The sequence below is a fragment of the Scomber japonicus genome, chromosome 19 (assembly GCF_027409825.1).
Source record: "Scomber japonicus isolate fScoJap1 chromosome 19, fScoJap1.pri, whole genome shotgun sequence".
Lineage (NCBI taxonomy): Eukaryota > Metazoa > Chordata > Actinopteri > Scombriformes > Scombridae > Scomber > Scomber japonicus.
This window is the reverse complement of record NC_070596.1, coordinates 2076605-2095768: the sequence shown is the minus strand read 5'-3', so window position 1 is coordinate 2095768 and position 19164 is coordinate 2076605. Positions and strand designations below refer to the sequence as shown.

General features: G+C 39.2%; 1 protein-coding gene across 1 annotated transcript; it reads left to right on the top strand.

The window, feature by feature from the left end:
• The first annotated feature begins 1268 nt into the window (after nucleotides 1–1268).
• Nucleotides 1269–15176, top strand: LOC128380638 (carnitine O-acetyltransferase-like). Its single transcript, XM_053340512.1, has 13 exons — nucleotides 1269–1295; nucleotides 3039–3335; nucleotides 6602–6775; nucleotides 8284–8458; nucleotides 8910–9088; nucleotides 10925–11025; nucleotides 11194–11244; nucleotides 11540–11638; nucleotides 11971–12093; nucleotides 12437–12572; nucleotides 14124–14186; nucleotides 14608–14745; nucleotides 14970–15176. Exons 1-13 carry the CDS (start codon nucleotides 1269–1271, stop codon nucleotides 15174–15176), a joined length of 1770 nt encoding a protein of 589 aa, XP_053196487.1.
• Nucleotides 15177–19164: the final 3988 nt, after the last annotated feature.

Below are 19164 nucleotides of genomic sequence, written 5' to 3'. Positions count from 1 at the left end.
CTCCCTTTTAACAGGAAGAAACCTCAGGCAGAACCAGACTCAGAGTAGGCGGCCATCTGCCTTGATAAGGAGGGGTGGGGGGAGAGGGGAGAGAGAAAGGAGAGGATAGAGAGGCACATTGTGAAATCAACATTGAAAATATTGGATCCTGTACCCAAGCTTTTCTAGTCTTTTTGACCATTCAAAGCACTTTTACACATGTCTCATTCTCCCATTCACACACATTCAAACACTGATGACAGGAGCTACCACACAGGATGTTAACCTGCTCATCAGGAGGAAGACTATAGTCACACATTTTGATACACCATTGGTACAGCCATTGAGAACTATTTGGGGTTAAGTATCTTGCTCAAGGACACATCAACATGTTGACTGGAGGAGCCGGGAATCAAACCCTCTATCATCCGGTTGCTGGATGACCCGCTCTAACACTCAACAATATATTACGTTTTTTTAATACCAACACTGCTCTTAACTATGATGTGAGAATAATTTACTAAGTTACCAACATGTATAAAGGGACATAACATCTTGGCAAACATGATATAGTGGATAGGACACAGGTATTATACATACTATAGGAGGAGCAAGTCACTGATTCAAATGACAGGAATCACATTAGAAAGGCACGATAGCTTCATATAAATACAAAAAATAGCTAGAATACAGCCTTTTCAAACACATAATACTAGGACGGACATAGCAAATACTAATAACAGTCCTGGCTAGAGATAGACATTAAAGACACCTTGTATTAACAGAAGCTAACACCACAAAATCATGAAGCCTCTCAGCAGTTTCAGAGGAAAGTAAATTCATTCATTCGTTCATTTTTCATACACTTATCCTAGAAGCTCATAAGAGGGCTAGAGCCAATCCCATCTTACACTGGACAAGATGCAGGGTACATCCTGTCCATCCCTAACAACATATAGTGGACAAACAACCATTTACAAATACAAGCAATTTAGATTGACCAATTAACTTAAGCTGTATGTTTTTGGGAGGAAGTTGGAGACTGCCTGAGGAAAGTATTAAAACTTTGAATAGCACAGCTAATTAGACAAACAATGCAGAAAAAACTGTTGGCTAGTCAAACAATGTAGACAAATAAAGTGTAAAAAACAAACATAGAAAGAACAATAAGTACAACACAACAAGCCTCCGCAACTCTTTTTCTTCAGTTGACGGGTTAGGGTTAGGGTTACATTTGACATTTACAGCCATTTCAACCTCAGTCTGTGAGTTTCTTCTTTGGATACACAATGTTGGGAATTTGCACCAGAACTGTAGTAAGTATCTTCAGGTTACTGAAATTATACCAGCTAGAAAACATTATTTGGATACAAATATTTGATTATCCTTGCATAAAGTTGCTCTTTCTTACCTTGCAGCCTTAAATAAGTTGTGTGTTTTATTAAACTTTTGTTTTATTTCAATATTAATTCTTGCATTGAGTCTTCACCACCTTTACGCTTATCTTTAACTGTAGGCAAGGCAAGACAGCTTTATTCATATAGCACATTTCATATACCACACAATGGTAACTCAATGTGCTTTACATAAAACAAACATTTAACAGTAAGAATTGGAAACAAAAAACATAAAAACAAGCAATTTGGGAAATAAAAATAAAACACAAACATTAAAACATACAATTAACCTAACCCCTAACCCCACCCCCCACCACCCACCCACCCACACACACACACACACACACACACACACTAATAGTAATAAAAATATTTTTTTTAAAAAGAAATGCTGAAAAATAGGAAGAATAGAGCATTAAATATAAGATTGCAGCATTAAATAATGATTAGCTTTAAAATCATTAAAAGGACATAGAGTGCAAATGAAAGATTAAAATGTAAAGTGCTTTAAAAGAGCTCAATCATAAGCTCAGGAGAAGAGAAATGTTTTTAACCTGGATTTAAAAATGATTTCAGTTCTGCTGCTAGTTTGTTCCAGTTGTGTAAAAGCTGCTTCACCATGTTTAGTTTGAACTCTGGGCTCAACTATCTGACCTGAGTCAGTAGATCTCAGAGCTCTACTGGGTTTATATTCTACTAACATGTCATTCATGTATTCTGGACCTAAACCATCCAGTGATTTGTAGACCAGTAGCAGAACTTTAAAATCTATTCTATAGCTGACTGGGAGCCAGTGTAAAGACTTTAGAGCTGACTGGGAGCCAGTGTAAAGACTTTAGAGCTGACTGGGAGCCAGTGTAAAGACTTTAGAGCTGACTGGGAGCCAGTGTAAAGACTTTAGAACTGACTGGGAGCCAGTGTAAAGACTTTAGAGCTGACTGGGAGCCAGTGTAAAGACTTTAGAGCTGACTGGGAGCCAGTGTAAAGACTTTAGAACTGGAGTAATGTGCTCTGATCTCTTTGTTCTGGTTAAAACTGGAGCTGCGGCGTTCTGAATGAGCTGCAGCTGTTTAATGCTTTTTTGTGGGAGTCCAGTCAGAAGACCGTTACAGTAGTCGAGTCTACTTGAGATGAAAGCATGAATCAACTTCTCCTGGTCTGTTTGAGACATAAAACCCTTCACTCTGGATATGTTCTTAAGCTGATAGAAGGCTGTTTTGGTGATTGATTTGATATGACTGCTGAAAGTCAGATCTGAGTCTATCAGCACGCCAAGGTTTCGGACTTGGTCCCTAGTTTTTAGAGAGAGTGACTCGAGATGTTTACTGACAGCAATCCTCTTCTCTTTATTGCCAAAAACAATGACCTCAGTTTTGTCCTGATTTAATTGAAGGAAATGTTGGTTCATCCAATTAGTTACTTGCTCTAAACAGTAACACAATGACTGTATTACTGAATCCATTGTGTTGTACTCATTCATTTATTTCCTCTTTATCTTCTTCTTGTATAATTTACTGTAATACTTTTTTATAGTCATTTCAACTTAAGACATGAGGGATAGTCTGTCTGTCTGATGGTCAACATGTAACAGCTGTCATTATTTCAGAGTAACTACTTACATACACGCAAACATGTATCTGAGCACATTGTTGTATCTCACAGGTAAAGGTGGGGATGGTGAGACCCATTGGTTTGGTGAAATCTTGTCACTTGGTGAAGCCTGTATCAGCGACTCTGGTCACTGGCAGGTACCTGACCCAGCAGGAGGGACTGCCCCGTCAGCCTCTCCCCACTCTACAGCAGACCTGTGAGCGCTACGTCACCACCCTGGAGGCCATCGTGGAGGGAGACGAGCTAAAGCGAGCAAAACAGCTGGTGGAAGACTTTCAGAAACCAGGAGGGGTTGGAGAGAGACTGCAGGAAAGCCTGGAGAAGAAAGCGAGCAACACTGAAAACTGGGTGAGCTGAACAACCACACCAACAACTGTGGACACTTCAGGTCAGATTTACTGAGAAGTGGGTGCTGCATAAATGTGGGCTGTGGTTCACAATGAATTTGCAGCCAACCCTAACCTTAACCTACTAACCCCTTAACTCTAACCTACTAACCCCTTAACCCTAACCTACTTACTCCTTAACCTTAACCTATTTACCCCTTAACCCTAACCTTAACCTATTAACCCCTTAACCCTAACCTACTAACCCCTTAACCTTAACCTACTTACCCCTTAACCCTAACCTTAACCTATTAACCCCTTAACCCTAACCTTAGCCTATTTACCCCTTAATCCTAACCTTAATCTACTAACCCCTTACCCCTTAACCCTAACCTACTAACCCCTTAACCCTAACCTTAAACCGACCATGTGCACGTGATCGGCAATACATGAACTACACTCCACACAGCTAGATATAAAACGCTTTACAGTGACTTGACTAGACTAGACTAGTGACTAGAAACTCAGAGATATGAGCTTGACGGAGCTGAGGAGGAAGAGGGAGGGGGTTGTGTGCATGAGCAGTGGTTGGCAGCTGTCAGACACTCCATCAGACACAATCTTGGCTCTGATTGGTTCTAAACTTAACCTTCTTACCCCCTAACCCTAACCTTTACCTACTAACCCCTTAACTCTAACCTACTAACCCCTTAACCCTAACCTACTTACTCCTTAACCTTAACCTATTTACCCCTTAACCCTAACCTTAACCTATTAACCCCTTAACCCTAACCTACTAACCCCTTAACCCTAACCTACTTACCCCTTAACCCTTACCTTAAAACCTACTAACCCTTTAACCCTAACCTTAACCTACTTACCCCCTAACCCTAACCTTAACCTACTTACCCCTTAACTCTAACTTTAACCTGCTCCTGATTACTATATGTTTTTACCCCACAATGCGCAATAAAGGCCAAATAGCATAAGCTGAGTCATCAACCAATCAATCAAACTTTATCTATATAGCAGCTTCCATACAGGTTAATGTAGATCAAAGTATTTCACAGTTGATTGACAAGCTGATAATAACACAGAACAAGTGTAAACCAAGAACAACATAAAGAAGAGGAATAATATCAATGAAGGAACAAAATAAGGAACAAATTACAAAATAAACAAAAACAAAACCAATGCACCAAGAGAAATAATAATGATCAAAAAAACACCAAACTGATCACACATGTAAAGGGTCCCACCCTGAACACATCTATGCATCAATACTGTGTCATATACACAGCGCCACCTACTGGACACAGGAAGTCAGCCTCATATGACAAACATTATCCGATTTATATGAAATTTACAGGATGTGTTCTCCACATCATACACTGCAACATGACTTATGATTAGTGGCTGTGTGTGTTACTTTGTGGCTGTTTTCTAGCTCCACATAGTGAACACAGGAAGTGATATTTCACCACTTCATGCTACGTCAAATAAAAGCCTGCATATGAAGATGTCTAAGTGCACGCCCTCTGACTGCGCCGCAGCCCGACATGCATGGAGGGGCGAGGGCCCGTTCACCGCTGCTTGCAGCTTTTATTATTATTATTATTGTTAAATCTATAAACTTCATGTAATGATTATGCAATGAGAACTATTATAGTCTATGAAGTACTGAGAAGTAACATATTCATGACTTGACTTTTCCTAAAATAATGTTGTGCTGAACCCCACTATTGTTAAAGTTAGTTAAGATTTTTATTTTAAGAACGTATGTCTATAAATGTACCCATAATCACCCATATATGAAATACATGCATTTCTGCTTAGTTTATGTTCTAAACTGTATCTATATCTGTCACTTATGCTGGTATTTATTTGTAGTTAACAGATTTCAATACAAACGAACATTTCAAACACCGGAGACCAATGCCGGTTTTTTCAAATGTTTCACATTTTCGGAGGATGGACTTCAGTACAGACAAGGAACGACTAAGGTGAAAACACACACACACACACACACACACACAGTCTGAATCTTGGAGGAAGCTGACCTTGGTGAAAGGCCAGTGTAATTAAATTCAATGGAGTGTTAAAGGTTCTGTGTTGTTTCTGCTGTCCTAAGACACATCCCCAATAAATATTAGCAGGAGTCGAGTGATAGCACACTTAGGGTTAGGGTTACATTGTCCATGACAATGTTACATGTATTTAACTTCCAATCATTGAAAGTCAATGATACAATGTATACAGAGATAATTGACTGCCCCTCTCTTCCTCCTCAAGTTCCTCTTGACTGTCCTCTATAGAGGTTGGTCTGGGACTGATGGTTTTCCCACAGCCTCGTGCTCCCAAACAATGTCATGAAAGTTACTATTCAAGTTAAATGGCTCTTCATGAATCAGTTTAGTTTTTAAGAGGATTACTTCACATATTGTGAAACAGTTTTAGAATATCTTCAGTGGCTCTGGAGGTAACTTCCTGAAGTCAGAGAAAATAACCTGTCCTCAGTGTTATCTTGGAATTGGGCTGCAAACCTTGACCCTTACCAGGAACCAAAAATCTAAATTCTTGACCCTCCTTTTTAATTCTTTAATCCTTTTTAAAGTTTCCCTTTACCATTAAAATGAATAACAATGTTGTTTTTCTGTTTAGGTGTGCTGCAAAAACAATAGAATATGTTTTGGATCTTAAAGAAAAGATGAACACGTGAGTGCTGAGCTTCACATGATTGACTGTATCATACTGCCAGTTTTATTATTTGTTGTTGTTATCATAATTTATTGCATGACAAAATGTCATATATTTTTAAATATGCTGATTATATATATATTTTTCAAATGTTCTTGTCTTAAGTCAAAGATGTCAAACACATTTTCCTGAGGAGTTTTCAACTAAGGTGTTCACACATTTGCTCCTTTTCTTTATGAGAAAACTGTGCATCTTTGGTATGGATCAATTGTAGTATTTGTATGTTGCACCAAAACTGATAAGCAAAACTATTTTTTCACTTTATGAAAAGACAATGATATCCTCAAAAGATTGTCTTCATTCAGGCTTTCTTAAGAATAGTACGTGTGTATCAAACCCTGTATCATGGGTCATGAATTGTATCAGTACAGCTCTGCTACTTTTTAACAGGCGTAAGTGTAATTTCTCTTATCATGTAGTCAAAAATAGAGGTAGTGCTTTATTGCTCAAAATAGTCCTGCAACACTTAAGAGACATAAATGGCTAAAGCTGTAAATACTACTGATTGACTGAGTTAGTGTTTAATGACAGAACTTGTTTTGCAGTGGTACACTACCAGTTGAGTGTGTCAGAGGAATTCCCTTGTGTATGAAGCAGTACTACCAGGTGCTGTCATCCTGCCGCATCCCTGGTCCGGAGAGAGACTCGCTGGTTTTCTATTCCAAGACCGACCCAAAATACATCACTGTAGCACACAACTGTGAGGTGAGGAGCAACATCACTGACCCAAGTCACACATAGACCTCCTATTTATTGAACTTCTAAATATTACATGTAGGAATTCTCTTTAGAGCCAACCTAAGGGGTGGCTTTGGTGGTCAAGGGGTTAAGGTGCTGACCAGGAACCACATGATACATTATATGTATTATGTATATACAGATATGGGAAAAATTAAAGAAAAAGTCAACAGTGTGTTAGTAAGGTGTTGGGCCGAACAGCTTCATTGCACCTTGTCATTGATTCTACAGTCTGTGAACTCTACTGGAGGGATGAACACCATTCTTCTAAAAGATATTCTCTCATCTGGTGTTGGAAAGTACTGTCTGACACTTCAGTTCAAAATCTCCCATAGGTAGTCAGTTGGGTTGAGATCTGGTGACTGTGAAGGTCATTTTGGTTTGACCCCACAGCATAACAGAGCCACTGGATCCCCTCACTGTAGGGTTCAAGTATTCAAATCTGTACTGTTGAATTGCTGAACGCCACACATGCCCTCACGCACTTGAAAGAATTTAGTGAATCACTTTTTTCCACATCTCTGTAGACCAGTGCTCATGGAACTCTCAAATGTGCATTTATCTTTCTAATGAGGGGTTCATGCACTGCAGCTCTATTACAGTATCTCTCTCTGTGTAATTATAGAAGAACCGTTCTTGCAAATGTGCGTTGTCGAGAACCATTTCTGACCCAATTTACTGATGTGTTTTCCATAGATCTAAATGTGTAAATGTCACTTCAGTTATTGGTCCTATCCCAGCTGACACCTGACGTTAATGCGGCATTAGAACAACGTTGTACTCCAATGTTAGATTACCATTGGATTATGATATGGATTTGAAAATTGGGTTAAAACCTGACGTTGGCTTGACGTCAAGATCCACAATATAACGTTTAAACAATGTTGGGCTTTGGTTATTTACCTTACAACTGAACACATATTTTACGTATATTTAATGTAAACAGGTGAGGTTGACTAGACGTTGGATATTGGTTGCTTGCCAACACACCTTAAAACCAACTAAATATCAACATCAGCTTGATGTTGATATTTTTATGTGAAACTGACATCAGTTTTAGACGTTGTCTGAACATTGGCTCTTAGTTGTCTGACGTTGCAATCGATATCCAACCAAGGACCAACGTTAATACATCCTGTGTCAGCTGGGATAGAAACAGCAGCCAGTTGAACAGTTTTTTGTGTCTTTGCCATTCATCAGTCAACCCTCTTTCAAAGTCAGTCAGATCTTTTCCTCTTGACATCTCGATACAAAATCAGAATCAACTGGACCTGCTCAGCATTTTTGTACATGCCACACAGCATGATTGGGTAACTGCTTGATTGTATGAAAGCGTCTGCATTCATTGTGTTTCTCCACACATTTACTCAGGTTTTGTCTTCAATTTGTTCCCTATCTGGGTGTCTACAGCCCCAGTGGAGTTACCTGCTTCTATAATCAAGTCTTGCTTTCATGTTTCCCCCCATTGGAATCAGTTCTTTGTGCTGGACGTGTACAACAGTGATGGGACTCAACTGACAACCGATCAGCTCTGTGTTCAACTGGACAGGATCTGCAAAGCTTCACCACAGCCCAGCACGGATCCTGTTGGCATCCTGACCACCCAATATCGCAAAACCTGGGACAAGGCCTACATTAACTTAATGAATGGTGAGAACAACTAAAGGAGCACTCGCTTACCTAACACTTTAAGATCCCTTCAGACATGATGTATGATGTAAGAAAAGAAAACTGCAGAAAACAGAAAAACTAAATATTTGCAGACAGACATACAATGTATCTCTATGTGATCAAGCAACAAGGTGGAGGTGGACAAGATAGTATCATTTAACTGACTTGGCTAACATAAATAAACACTGTTGGGGATAAATAAAAAAAGCACACATCTGAATATGCCAAAATAGTTTTAAAAATTAGGCTAAATAAGCTGTCTGCATTAGAATAATTGTCTAAACATACAAAAATCTATTTCATTAAGTAGTTCAAGGAAATTGAACTTTTTTTTAAATTTTTTTTTTTTTAAAGGAGGATCTGTTAAACTATTGCAGTCTGGTTATATAATGACATCATGTTTCTGTGTGCATGTCCTTGATGTGTGCAGATGAGACCAACAGAGAATCAGTGTCAGCCATTCAAAGGAGCATCTTCACACTGTGTTTGGATAGAGCGATGCCTCAGGTGTCTGATGAGTCGAGTGACATCACTGGTACCAAACAGATGGTGCATGGAGGAGGCAGCCAGTGTAACAGTGGCAACCGCTGGTTTGACAAATCACTACAGGTAAAAATGATCTTTTTACCTTGCCTGAAGACACATTTTAACATCAAAGATAAGAAACACACACTACATAAATGCTCTCATGGACAATCAGTCTAAAAGGTTCCTCAGTGCATTGCCTTACCAGCCAATCTATGATAGTTAAGTAACAATTCCTACAGTGTAGGTTAAACCTGAATGGTTAACAGCACTATGAGGGCTAGCTTGCTTTTATTACTATATTTGATGAATAGTCACCACAATGCACTAGTTTATCAGTACAACTGGGTATCTTCTCTTGTTGCAAGCTAGTTGTGTTGAAAATAAAAACTAGGTATTATGAATAATTGCCAATAATGATGTGCCTCACATGGGGCACCATTTTGTCGGCACACGGTTACAGGTTTGGCTATCAGCAATAATTAATGATCATATCAAAGATAATTATTAACCGATTTACTAAACAGTCATGTGCTTTATGCTATGCTATATTCTATGCTATGCCCAGTATGTTACCAAGGCCATGGGACGCTTTGTGGAGTGCTGCTATTTAGCTGGTGAATTCGTAGTTGAGTCAGGCTGAGAAGAGTGTGGCTCCAAGACTGAATGATATTAACATTGTTGGGAAGTTGGTGTTCAGACATGCAGATCAGAGGATTCAGGTTTCTGAGGAGGCCGCTGATTGTTCCTTTTTTTGAGAGTTAGCAGCCCAATGCTAACTTGCCTTCACGTTGCTGCTTGTTCAGGAGAGTTCCGTGTGGGTCTGCTGTGAGCAGGCCACACGTGAAACTGAGAGCTGAGGGGCTGAGCAGCTCCTGCAGCAGCAGATGGAGAAGAAAAAGCAATTCCTGCTCCCAGTACCAGTAATGGAGAAAGAGGGAAAGGAGCAAGTAAACTCTGGTTTTGTTGTCCTGTGTTCATGGGTGTAGTTCATACCTGAGTGCGATCAACCAAAGACTGCAGGAAGTTAATTTTCTTAAGGACTCCCTTTGTTAGAGTCTTGAAACATGTGGTCATTTGGTTAAAGCTAACGCCCATTTTCCCCGTCTTTCTTCAAATTAACTTATCTTTTGAAGTAGTTGCTGTCAATTAATGTCCTTAGATACTCGTACTGTCGGACAACTTAACTTAACTTTAACAGTCATGAATAAAAGCCTCATAATCGTCATTTGCATTTGTCATTTGTATATTTTGTTTATATATTGTAAACTTGTTTTCTTTGTTTGTTTTTTTACTTTTTACAAGTGTGAATGTTACGGAATGATTACAATCCTTTATTTGGGATAATCAGAGCTTTTCAATCAATCAATCAATCTTTATTTGTATAGCGCCAAATCACAATAAAGTTATTTCAAGGCACTTTCCACATAGAGCAGGTTCTAAACCGAAACTCTTCAGGTTTTTATTTTAAAGAGACCCAACATTCACACATGAGCAAGCACTTGGCAACAGTGGCAAGAAAAAACTCCCTTTTAACAGGAAGAAACCTCAGGCAGAACCAGACTCAGAGTGGGCGGCCATCTGCCTTGACCGGTTGGGGTAGAGAGGAGAGAAAGGAAGATTGATTGATTGATTGTTTATGAAAGACAACTGCAAATTGTAATTGGGAGGAACAAAGGACAAAAATAGAAAAGACATACGATATGCTGGCAAGAATAACTCTATGGAGACTAGTACAGTAGCAGGTTTCTTCTATTTATGATTCAGTGTTTTCAGGCTCTGCAACTGTTTAACATTTGCTAACAGACATTCACACGTCAGTATAACTGGGCTTAAATTACACATACATGAAAAATCAGACTCATAAAGAGTTGGGATTTGGTGTTAAGGCTTGATTTATGTTACTTATCTTTCTTTCAGCTTATTGTTGGAGAAGACGGGTCATGTGGTGGGAATGCCTTGCATGTCGCTGCTGATGGTACAGTCATAAGAGTCTTTGGGGATGCTGTGGCAGCATGCCTGTAAGTAGCCAAAAATAAGATTCTGTTGGTGCATGAGTGAAAGTTCAGAATTGATGCAAAGATGCAAGATATATGGGTAGTGTTTCTATGTATTTTTATTAAACACACTTTAGTTTTTCACTAATTCCCTCCCATGTATCCTTTTTTCCCTTTTGTTTGTATAAACAGGAAGGACCCAGAGATGATGCGGTCTGCCATGGAGCCTTCACCCACGGACATGTGAGGACAGCTTTCAATTGTGTCACAGTTGCATAGATACTCAATTTTACAGAATTTACAGAAAATGTGATATGTATTAACATATTGGGATGTGTATCGTTATCGGGATATGAGATCACTTATATAAGGAGATTTTGGTGATATCTCACAGCCCTACAGACAATACATAATGAGCTTAAAATGTGATGTGACCAAAGAGACTATGAGGAAGACAACACAACCCTATCCTAATCTACTTTAGTTTTTCACTAATCTACTCCCATGTGTCATTTTTTCCTCTTGTTTGTGGAAACAGGAAGGAGACTGAGTCTTTGCCCATGCCACAGAAACTACACTTCAGCATCACACCTGAGATCAAGAAGGACATTGAGGAAGCCAAGCAGAACATGGACATGTGAGGGCAGCATTTAATTGCATTACAGTTATAATTAAGGTTATAAGCTAACACTGGGCTGTTGCTCCATGTGGGATGGTGTGTGGGTGTAGCTTTCTGTCCTAAGAAAAGAGGAGTAGAGAGAGAGGAAGATGCACATTTGATATGGCATACTGCAAAAAAAAGTGTAAGGGCCTTATATTTCTCAGAATATTAGTATCAAAATGTATATTGCACACATAATACATTCATACTTGTCATTAGGTATAGAGCTACGCTGAGACAAACACTACAAACCTCTGTCGAGTTCACTGTCCAAAGATTTCTTACATCTCTCATCTCCACCACCACAGACTGGCCCAAGATGTGGATCTGAGAATTCAGGTATTTGACCACTTTGGAAAAGATGTCCCAAAGGCCTACAAGCTGAGCCCCGATGCTTTCATACAGATGGCAATGCAGCTAGGCTACTACAGGTGAGACGCTAAAAAAATCATGTGGACATGGATTGTTTTTGTATATTCACTTTTTACTCTTAACATTCTAAACCAAAACTAACTAAAGAGCAAAGGTTCCATGTAAAAAAAACAACACTTGATTACACAGATTGTAACAGAGATTCTTATGAATTCACCCAGCTTTCGCTTTACAATATCAGGCCATTAATAATATAAAAACACAATGTAGTACATTTTCTTATCAACCACAAAGTAAAGTAATGCTGAACCAAACTGTACTACATGTGAATGTTTGACTGGTTAACAGGTTTGTTGTTGTAACACAGTTTGTTGAGAACAGTTTTCTGCTTTCCTCTGGCAGGATGTACCAGCGGTGTGGTACAGTGTTTGAAGCTAACTCCATGCGTATGTTCAGAGGGGGCCGGATAGATGGAATCTGTGCAACCTCAAGTGCCTCAGCTGCCTTTGTCAAGGGCTTTGATGATCCTACAAAACAGGTAACTCTACAGCTAACTACTATAAAATGACATTATTACGTCATATATCCAATACTATACGTACCTCAGGTCTGACAAGCCTGCACCTAAAGTCTATGTCTGCACACTGGAATGAAAGTGTGCCTGTATCCTGTTAACTTTTATCTTGAGTACATTCTGTCCTCACTTTCTGTTGCCACAGAATACATGTAGAACTACCATTGATGTATTATAAGAGCTGGATAAGGCGTCACCACTCAGCCTTTCAGCTGACTTTTCCCCAGTGGTCACTCATGGTATTGCAGCGAAAAATCCCCCTGTGGCCCAAAAAGCATTTTGCCCAAAGACCACCATTGTAAAAGAGACATCTGTATGACTACTGACAGGACACCTCGAACTGCAGACAAGGTCAATTATGAATTTTTGATCCATGCAGGTTTTATAATAAAACTTTCCTCAAGCTGAGAAAAGTGATCCCATGGACTGGCAGACTGGGATGGTGGTCCCCATTTAAAAAAAAAAAAAAAACGAAAAGAAAAGAGGAACGGGAGGGTGTGCCCCAACTATCATAGGATCACACTACTCAGCCTCCCAGGAAAAGCTTATGCCAAGGTACAGGAAAGGAGGTTCCGACCAACTGAAGAACCTCTGATTCAGGAAAAGCAATGCGGATTCCATCCTGACCCTGCAGGGGTCATGGGAGTTTGCACATCCAGTCTACATGTGTTTTGTGGACTTGGAGAAGACTTACAACTGTGTCCTAGGGGGACCTTGTATGGAGTATAGGGTACCTAGGCTGCTGCTGCGAGCCATTCATCAGTGATGTGGGTATTGGACCAGAACGTCCTGGTAAAAAAAGAGCTGAACCCGAAAGTGAAGCTCTCAATTTACCAGTCAATCTACGCCCAAACCCTCACCATGGAATTGTGGATACAAACAGTCGAAATGAGTTTCCACCAGAGAGTGTCTGGGCTCAGCCTTAAAGATAGGTTAAGGAGTTCAGACATCCGGTCGAGGCTAGGAGTAGAGCCACTGCTCCTTCGCATCGAAAGGAGCCAGGTGAGATGGTACGGGCACCTGGTGAGGATGCCTCCTGGACGACTCCCTTTTGAGGTGTTCTTGGCAAGTCCTAGGAGGAGATCCTGGGGCAGGTCCAGAACACACTGGGGGGATTACATATCTCTCCTGGCCTGGGAACACCTTGGGATCTCTTAGGAGGAGTTGATGAGCATGGCTGTGGAGAGGGATGTCTGGGTTTCGTTGCTCACCCTAATGCTACCATGATTTGGCCCCGGATAAGCGGCAGGAAGGATGGATGAGAAAAGTGATTCAAAAATCTGTGACATCATCACAATGTAAAGTTTATGTGAGCAGGAACTTGCACACTACTGTATACTACTGTACTGTACTTATTATAGTAATAAGATCCAGGTACAATGTTACTGGATCATCATAGATGCTGCATTTGGCTGCTTTAGATACTATTGTGGCGCACAGCAATCACACTAATAAACACCAACCTGCTCCAAGTGATGAGCTGTAACATTCCTGTCTTCTTCCTGTGTTTCACAGGTCACAGAGAAGATGGATTTATTGGGGAAATCTATAAAAGCACACAATGCATTAACTAAAATGGTGAGTATTATCTACTATATACTATCCCACAATACATGATGACTATTTTCCAAACAAGGACCTCATATAGAGCTTGTTTTTGTTGTTTGCACAAGACATTTACTTATCATCATGTCCAGTTAAAGATGAGCAGAAAGTTGAAGATATCCTGTGTGGGTTTTCACCACTTGTGGGATTATGGAGCAATGTTGTTTGGTCTCGTTCTCCTGCTCTAGCTTGTGGTAACATAGCAAGAAATGCAGCAATGTATCAGCAAAAGCAAGTAATACGATGACTGCCTAGACTTTAAGGACACAATGCATTTTGGTGAATAACACTGAATGTAAACTCAAACCTGTGTCTACCATAGAACTCCACAGATAACAGAATTACTTCCATGTAAAGGAAGAACAAATCAATTGAATTGTCTCCATCTTTCAAGGCAATGAGTGGACACAGCATAGATGGACACATGATGACTCTTAAAGATCTGGCTGTTGAGGAGAACATCACCATACCAGAAATCTTCAAAGACACATCTTTCGATAAAGCCTTTGACTACAACGTCTTTACAAGTCAGGTAAGGGTCTCATGTCGCTCCCACCATGCTTATTCTTTACCTCCCCAGAGGAGGATCAGGCTGATCTAAGCGACAGTGTCTCCAGGCATTGCCAGATCTTTTTCTCATTATAACAACAAAACCAATTTTATTATGTTAAAACTCATTTTATAACACATATCAGAATTTTCAGTACTACAACAATAACTAACCTCTGCATATCCCCTTCTATCCCTGTTCACAAGGTAACGCTAGAGAATGAATCTCTGCCAGTTACTAACCTTGATGACCCCAATGGATACTGTGTGTGCTACAGTGTTAAGAGCAATTACATCGGCTTTGTGGTGACAGCTATCAACAGCTGCAAAGAAACAAGTGCCACACAACTGATCCAGTCAATAGAGAATGCACTGCTGGACATGAGGACTCTGCTGGAACAATCTCAAGTCTAACTGCGAAGCTATACAAAACTAAAAGTTCCATTTTGGGTTTTTTTTCTATGATTGAGATAAGTGAGTGAGCATATTTTCCAAAATCTCAAACTTTAACTTTAACTAACCTGATCCAAGATGAAGTAGATACATCAGAACTATTCTCTGTGACAAAAACATTACAGTAGTTTGGGCATGCATGGAAAACAGTCATATGTTAAGTATACCCTCCAATAATATATACAGCTATGACATATCTGTAATAACTCAGTGGTTCATATGAACTGAATCTTTCTGCATACACAATTTGCTGCTTGCATCCAGTTTTACTCTCTCTGACTCCTGGATCAGCATTTTTTTATATACATTATGTCATTTGTATATCCAAAGTTCAGCTCAGGGACAGTGTGTGTCACATGTGTGTTTTGTCACTATGGTTACAACTTTGACATGAGAATCCTAACTAAAGACTCAGATAAGACATGATATTATACATAGTAATTATATAAATGATAGAAATGCCACTGTACAAATACACTGCCTGGCCAAAAACAAAGTCGCCACCAAAAAAAAAGGTCACACACTCTAATATTTCGTTGGACCGCCTTGAGGTTTGATTATGGCACGCATTCACTGTGGCATTGTTTGGATGAACTTCTGCAATGTCACAAGATTTATTTCCGTCCAGTGTTGCATGAATTTTTCACCAAAGATTCTCACATCCCAAAGATTCTCAATGGGGTTAAGACTGGTCTGGACTCTGTGGTGGACAATACAAATGAAATCTCATGCTCCCTGAACCACTCTTTCACTATTTGAGCCCCATGAATCCTGGCATTGTCATCTATGCCCGCAATCGCTCTTTATTTTATAGTGGCTTTATTTTATTTGGGTATTCTAAAATTATTTATTTTAATATGGACCCCAGGAAGAGTAGCTGTTGCCTGAGTAACAGCTAATGGGGATCCAAATAAACTAAACTAAACTAATTCTGAACTTTTTACATTTTTATCCTGCTTCTGGTGTTTCCTCACTGCAGATTCATGTTTTTATTGAGTCATTATTTATAATCTAGTGATTTATTGTTTTGTTTGTTCATTTTTTGTTTTGTTCTGTAAAATCCTTTGCGTTACATGTGTGTACATCTCTATATGGAAAGTGCTATACAAATAAAGTCTGATTGATTGATTGAAAACAAAAGGTGTGATTGGTTTTTATGATATTCCTATCTGACAAAGTACTGTTAAGGAAATTAATTCATGCACTATTGCACAGTTGAACAATCATTTTAATTGCCTGTTTATCTCAGTAAATAGAATTTAAAGGTTAAAAAAAAGTTAAAGGAGCTTAAAGGTTACTGCTCCATTAGGGGCAACCCTTTAACGGTGCAAAGGGATTTATAAGTAGTAAACACTTCACTCTGAGGTAGAAAACAGTTTGGTTTTGCAGTGCAGTTCAGTGCAGTTCAACAACAGTTGTGTATCAGAGTAATTCTGAAAAACAAGTCTTCACCTCTCCCACAGACATTCAGATGCCCACAGCTCCAGGCCCCCATTATCTTTGCTGTTATACAAAATATTGTGTTTTAGTTAGTGATGTTTATTTTTCCAGATGAAATTCAATAAATGTGAATTATGCAATTTATTCATGTCAACTGATTATCTTAAACAGGACTAAAATACAGACAGAACTAATGAGGGTATAGAGAACAGGTGACTTGACAGTGGACCGGCTGGAGAAAACTCTGGGAACAGGGATGATGAAACTGATGCAGGGCAGGTGTGGGGGGAAGAGCAGCACAGAGACACAGAAGGAAAAAATACACAGCAAACCAAAAAAAACAAAAACCCAGAAAACACTAGCCGGTTCAAAAAAGACTGATTCACCACTAAGAGCCCTATTTTAACGATCTATAGCGCATGGTCTGAAACGTGTGGTGTAAGTGCATTTGGTGCGTGTCCAAATACACTTTTGCTATTTTAATGGCAGAAAAGTGGTTGATGCACCAGGTGCAAGGTTCAATAGGGTTGTACTTAAAGCTATAGTTCAGCGTTCAAAATTTCGCGCGATCATCTGAAATACTGTGTGGTCGCGCAAGATCCCGCACAGAGCACATCTGTTGCTGGAACAGACTAGCGCGAGATTTCGACGATGTTTAGAGCATTAGCAGTAGCAGCAGAGTAAAAGCCATCAGGTAAGAGTTTATTTTAATAAACTGGTGTACTTACAAACTTTTCAGTGCATCGGTTTATAAGTAAAGACCCTATCTGTACTACAGTAGAAATTTGACAACAATCCAGGCATTATTAGTGGGGTCATTTACCAGATACACTGGTGGTCCCGTTAGCGCCTGTACTAAGCCACCCAGCTGACAGCTCTAACTCCACTAATTTGCGACCAAGGGGAAAAAAAGGGGTGAGGTGGTGTTTAGATAGACGTTATGGTGCATATGACGCTAGGTTGAAATTACGCAGAACCATCGCTTTAAATCTCTCAATTAATCATGGGTGTGTTCTGGGTGTAACATGCTGTAAACCAATCAGAGTGTCATCTCCCATTCCCTTTAAAAGCCAGGAGCACTTTGTAATGCTTTAGAACAAGAAACCATGAGATAGTAGGTATGAACCAATAGTACTGCAGATATTCCTAATAAACATTTGAAATTCATTATATTTTAGCTGAATTTATTAAGCAAGTACAAATAGTTAATTAGATTAATAGAAAAACCTAGCCTGCTGTTTAACTTCTCATGGCATTTGTATTACGGAAAAAAACAAAACAAATACCAGCTATATCATCATACCATCAATATTGTGAAAAATATGGTGATATAATATTTTTTTGCACATTGTCACAACCCTACCTACAAGATGTAATCTTGTAAGTTAAAATACATACATAAAGCTTTCTGTAAGCATCCTACAAACCTCATCTTTCCTCTCACACCCATCCATTTACCCTTTTGTATGGCTGTGGACTGAAAACTTGAAAACTCACATTTTAACTAGATAAAATCCCATAATAAGCTCTGCATGATGTAGCAGTGTGTCTCACATTCAAAGACTTAGAGTAAACATGATGTAAATGTTGTTAATGTTTACTGTACAGCTTCATCTGTATAAATACATGGCCTGGCCTGAGGCTTCTGGAGCCTTAAGCAGGATTAGTTTTACTCACCTGTAGGCTATTTGTGCACAAACATTAAGTTTTCTTGTGAGTTCACTAATGTCTGTATGTGTTTGATGTAGGAGTGACACCAGAAACTGTCACTGAATTTAAGTTAACAGTTGTGCTTGCCCCTCAAAACAAGTCATTTTTAGTCTTTGAGTTAGACTTTTTATGTATGTTTGTGAATAAATATGAGAACATTATATAATATGAAGACATTTTCTAATCATTACACAAATGTACTGAAGTGGCATAAAAAATCTGCTCTTTAAATGATCAGTGAGTGATGGATGTTATTAAGAACACAATGTGGAAGACACAACATAAATACATGTCAACTAGTAACGCAGTGCAGACACTGTACTCTACAAAGGCCTATAAAATAAAAATATGGCCTATAGTTTTGTTCTTTTTAACAAAGAACAACAAAAAACCCATTGTCTTGATGCAAACAATGATAGCTATATGATACTAAGCTGCTGTTGAAAGATACACTGCTTTTATGCAACTACATAACATGTTACTTCTCTTGTGAAAGAATGTGAAGAGTGTTGGGAAGGTGCTGACCATCATTGAAGTACAAGTGTGATGGAAGGTAGTCACACACTAACCCTAACTTTAACTAGTAACCCTAACCCTGTAACCTAAGTTATAAGAGTAGTTTATGAAGTTACCAACATGTGCAGAGGGACATGACATCTCAACAAACAGTATACAGTGGAGACAGATGTGCTATATCGATTCATTCGTTTTCCATACACTTCCTCCAGAGAGTCACAGGAGTGCTGGAGCCAATCCCAGCTGACGTTGGACAAGAGGCAGGGTACACCTTTAACACGTT

What these genes read in the sequence shown, in the direction of transcription:
- LOC128380638 (XM_053340512.1), top strand. Translation starts at nt 1,269, where the DNA reads ATGTTGGGAATTTGCACCAGAACTGTA. An exon ending in GATGCTGTGGCAGCATGCCT is followed by an intron (nt 11,026 to 11,193) that starts GTAAGTAGCCAA and finishes TTGTATAAACAG; the next exon opens with GAAGGACCCAGAGATGATGC. An exon ending in ACAATGCATTAACTAAAATG is followed by an intron (nt 14,187 to 14,607) that starts GTGAGTATTATC and finishes CCATCTTTCAAG; the next exon opens with GCAATGAGTGGACACAGCAT.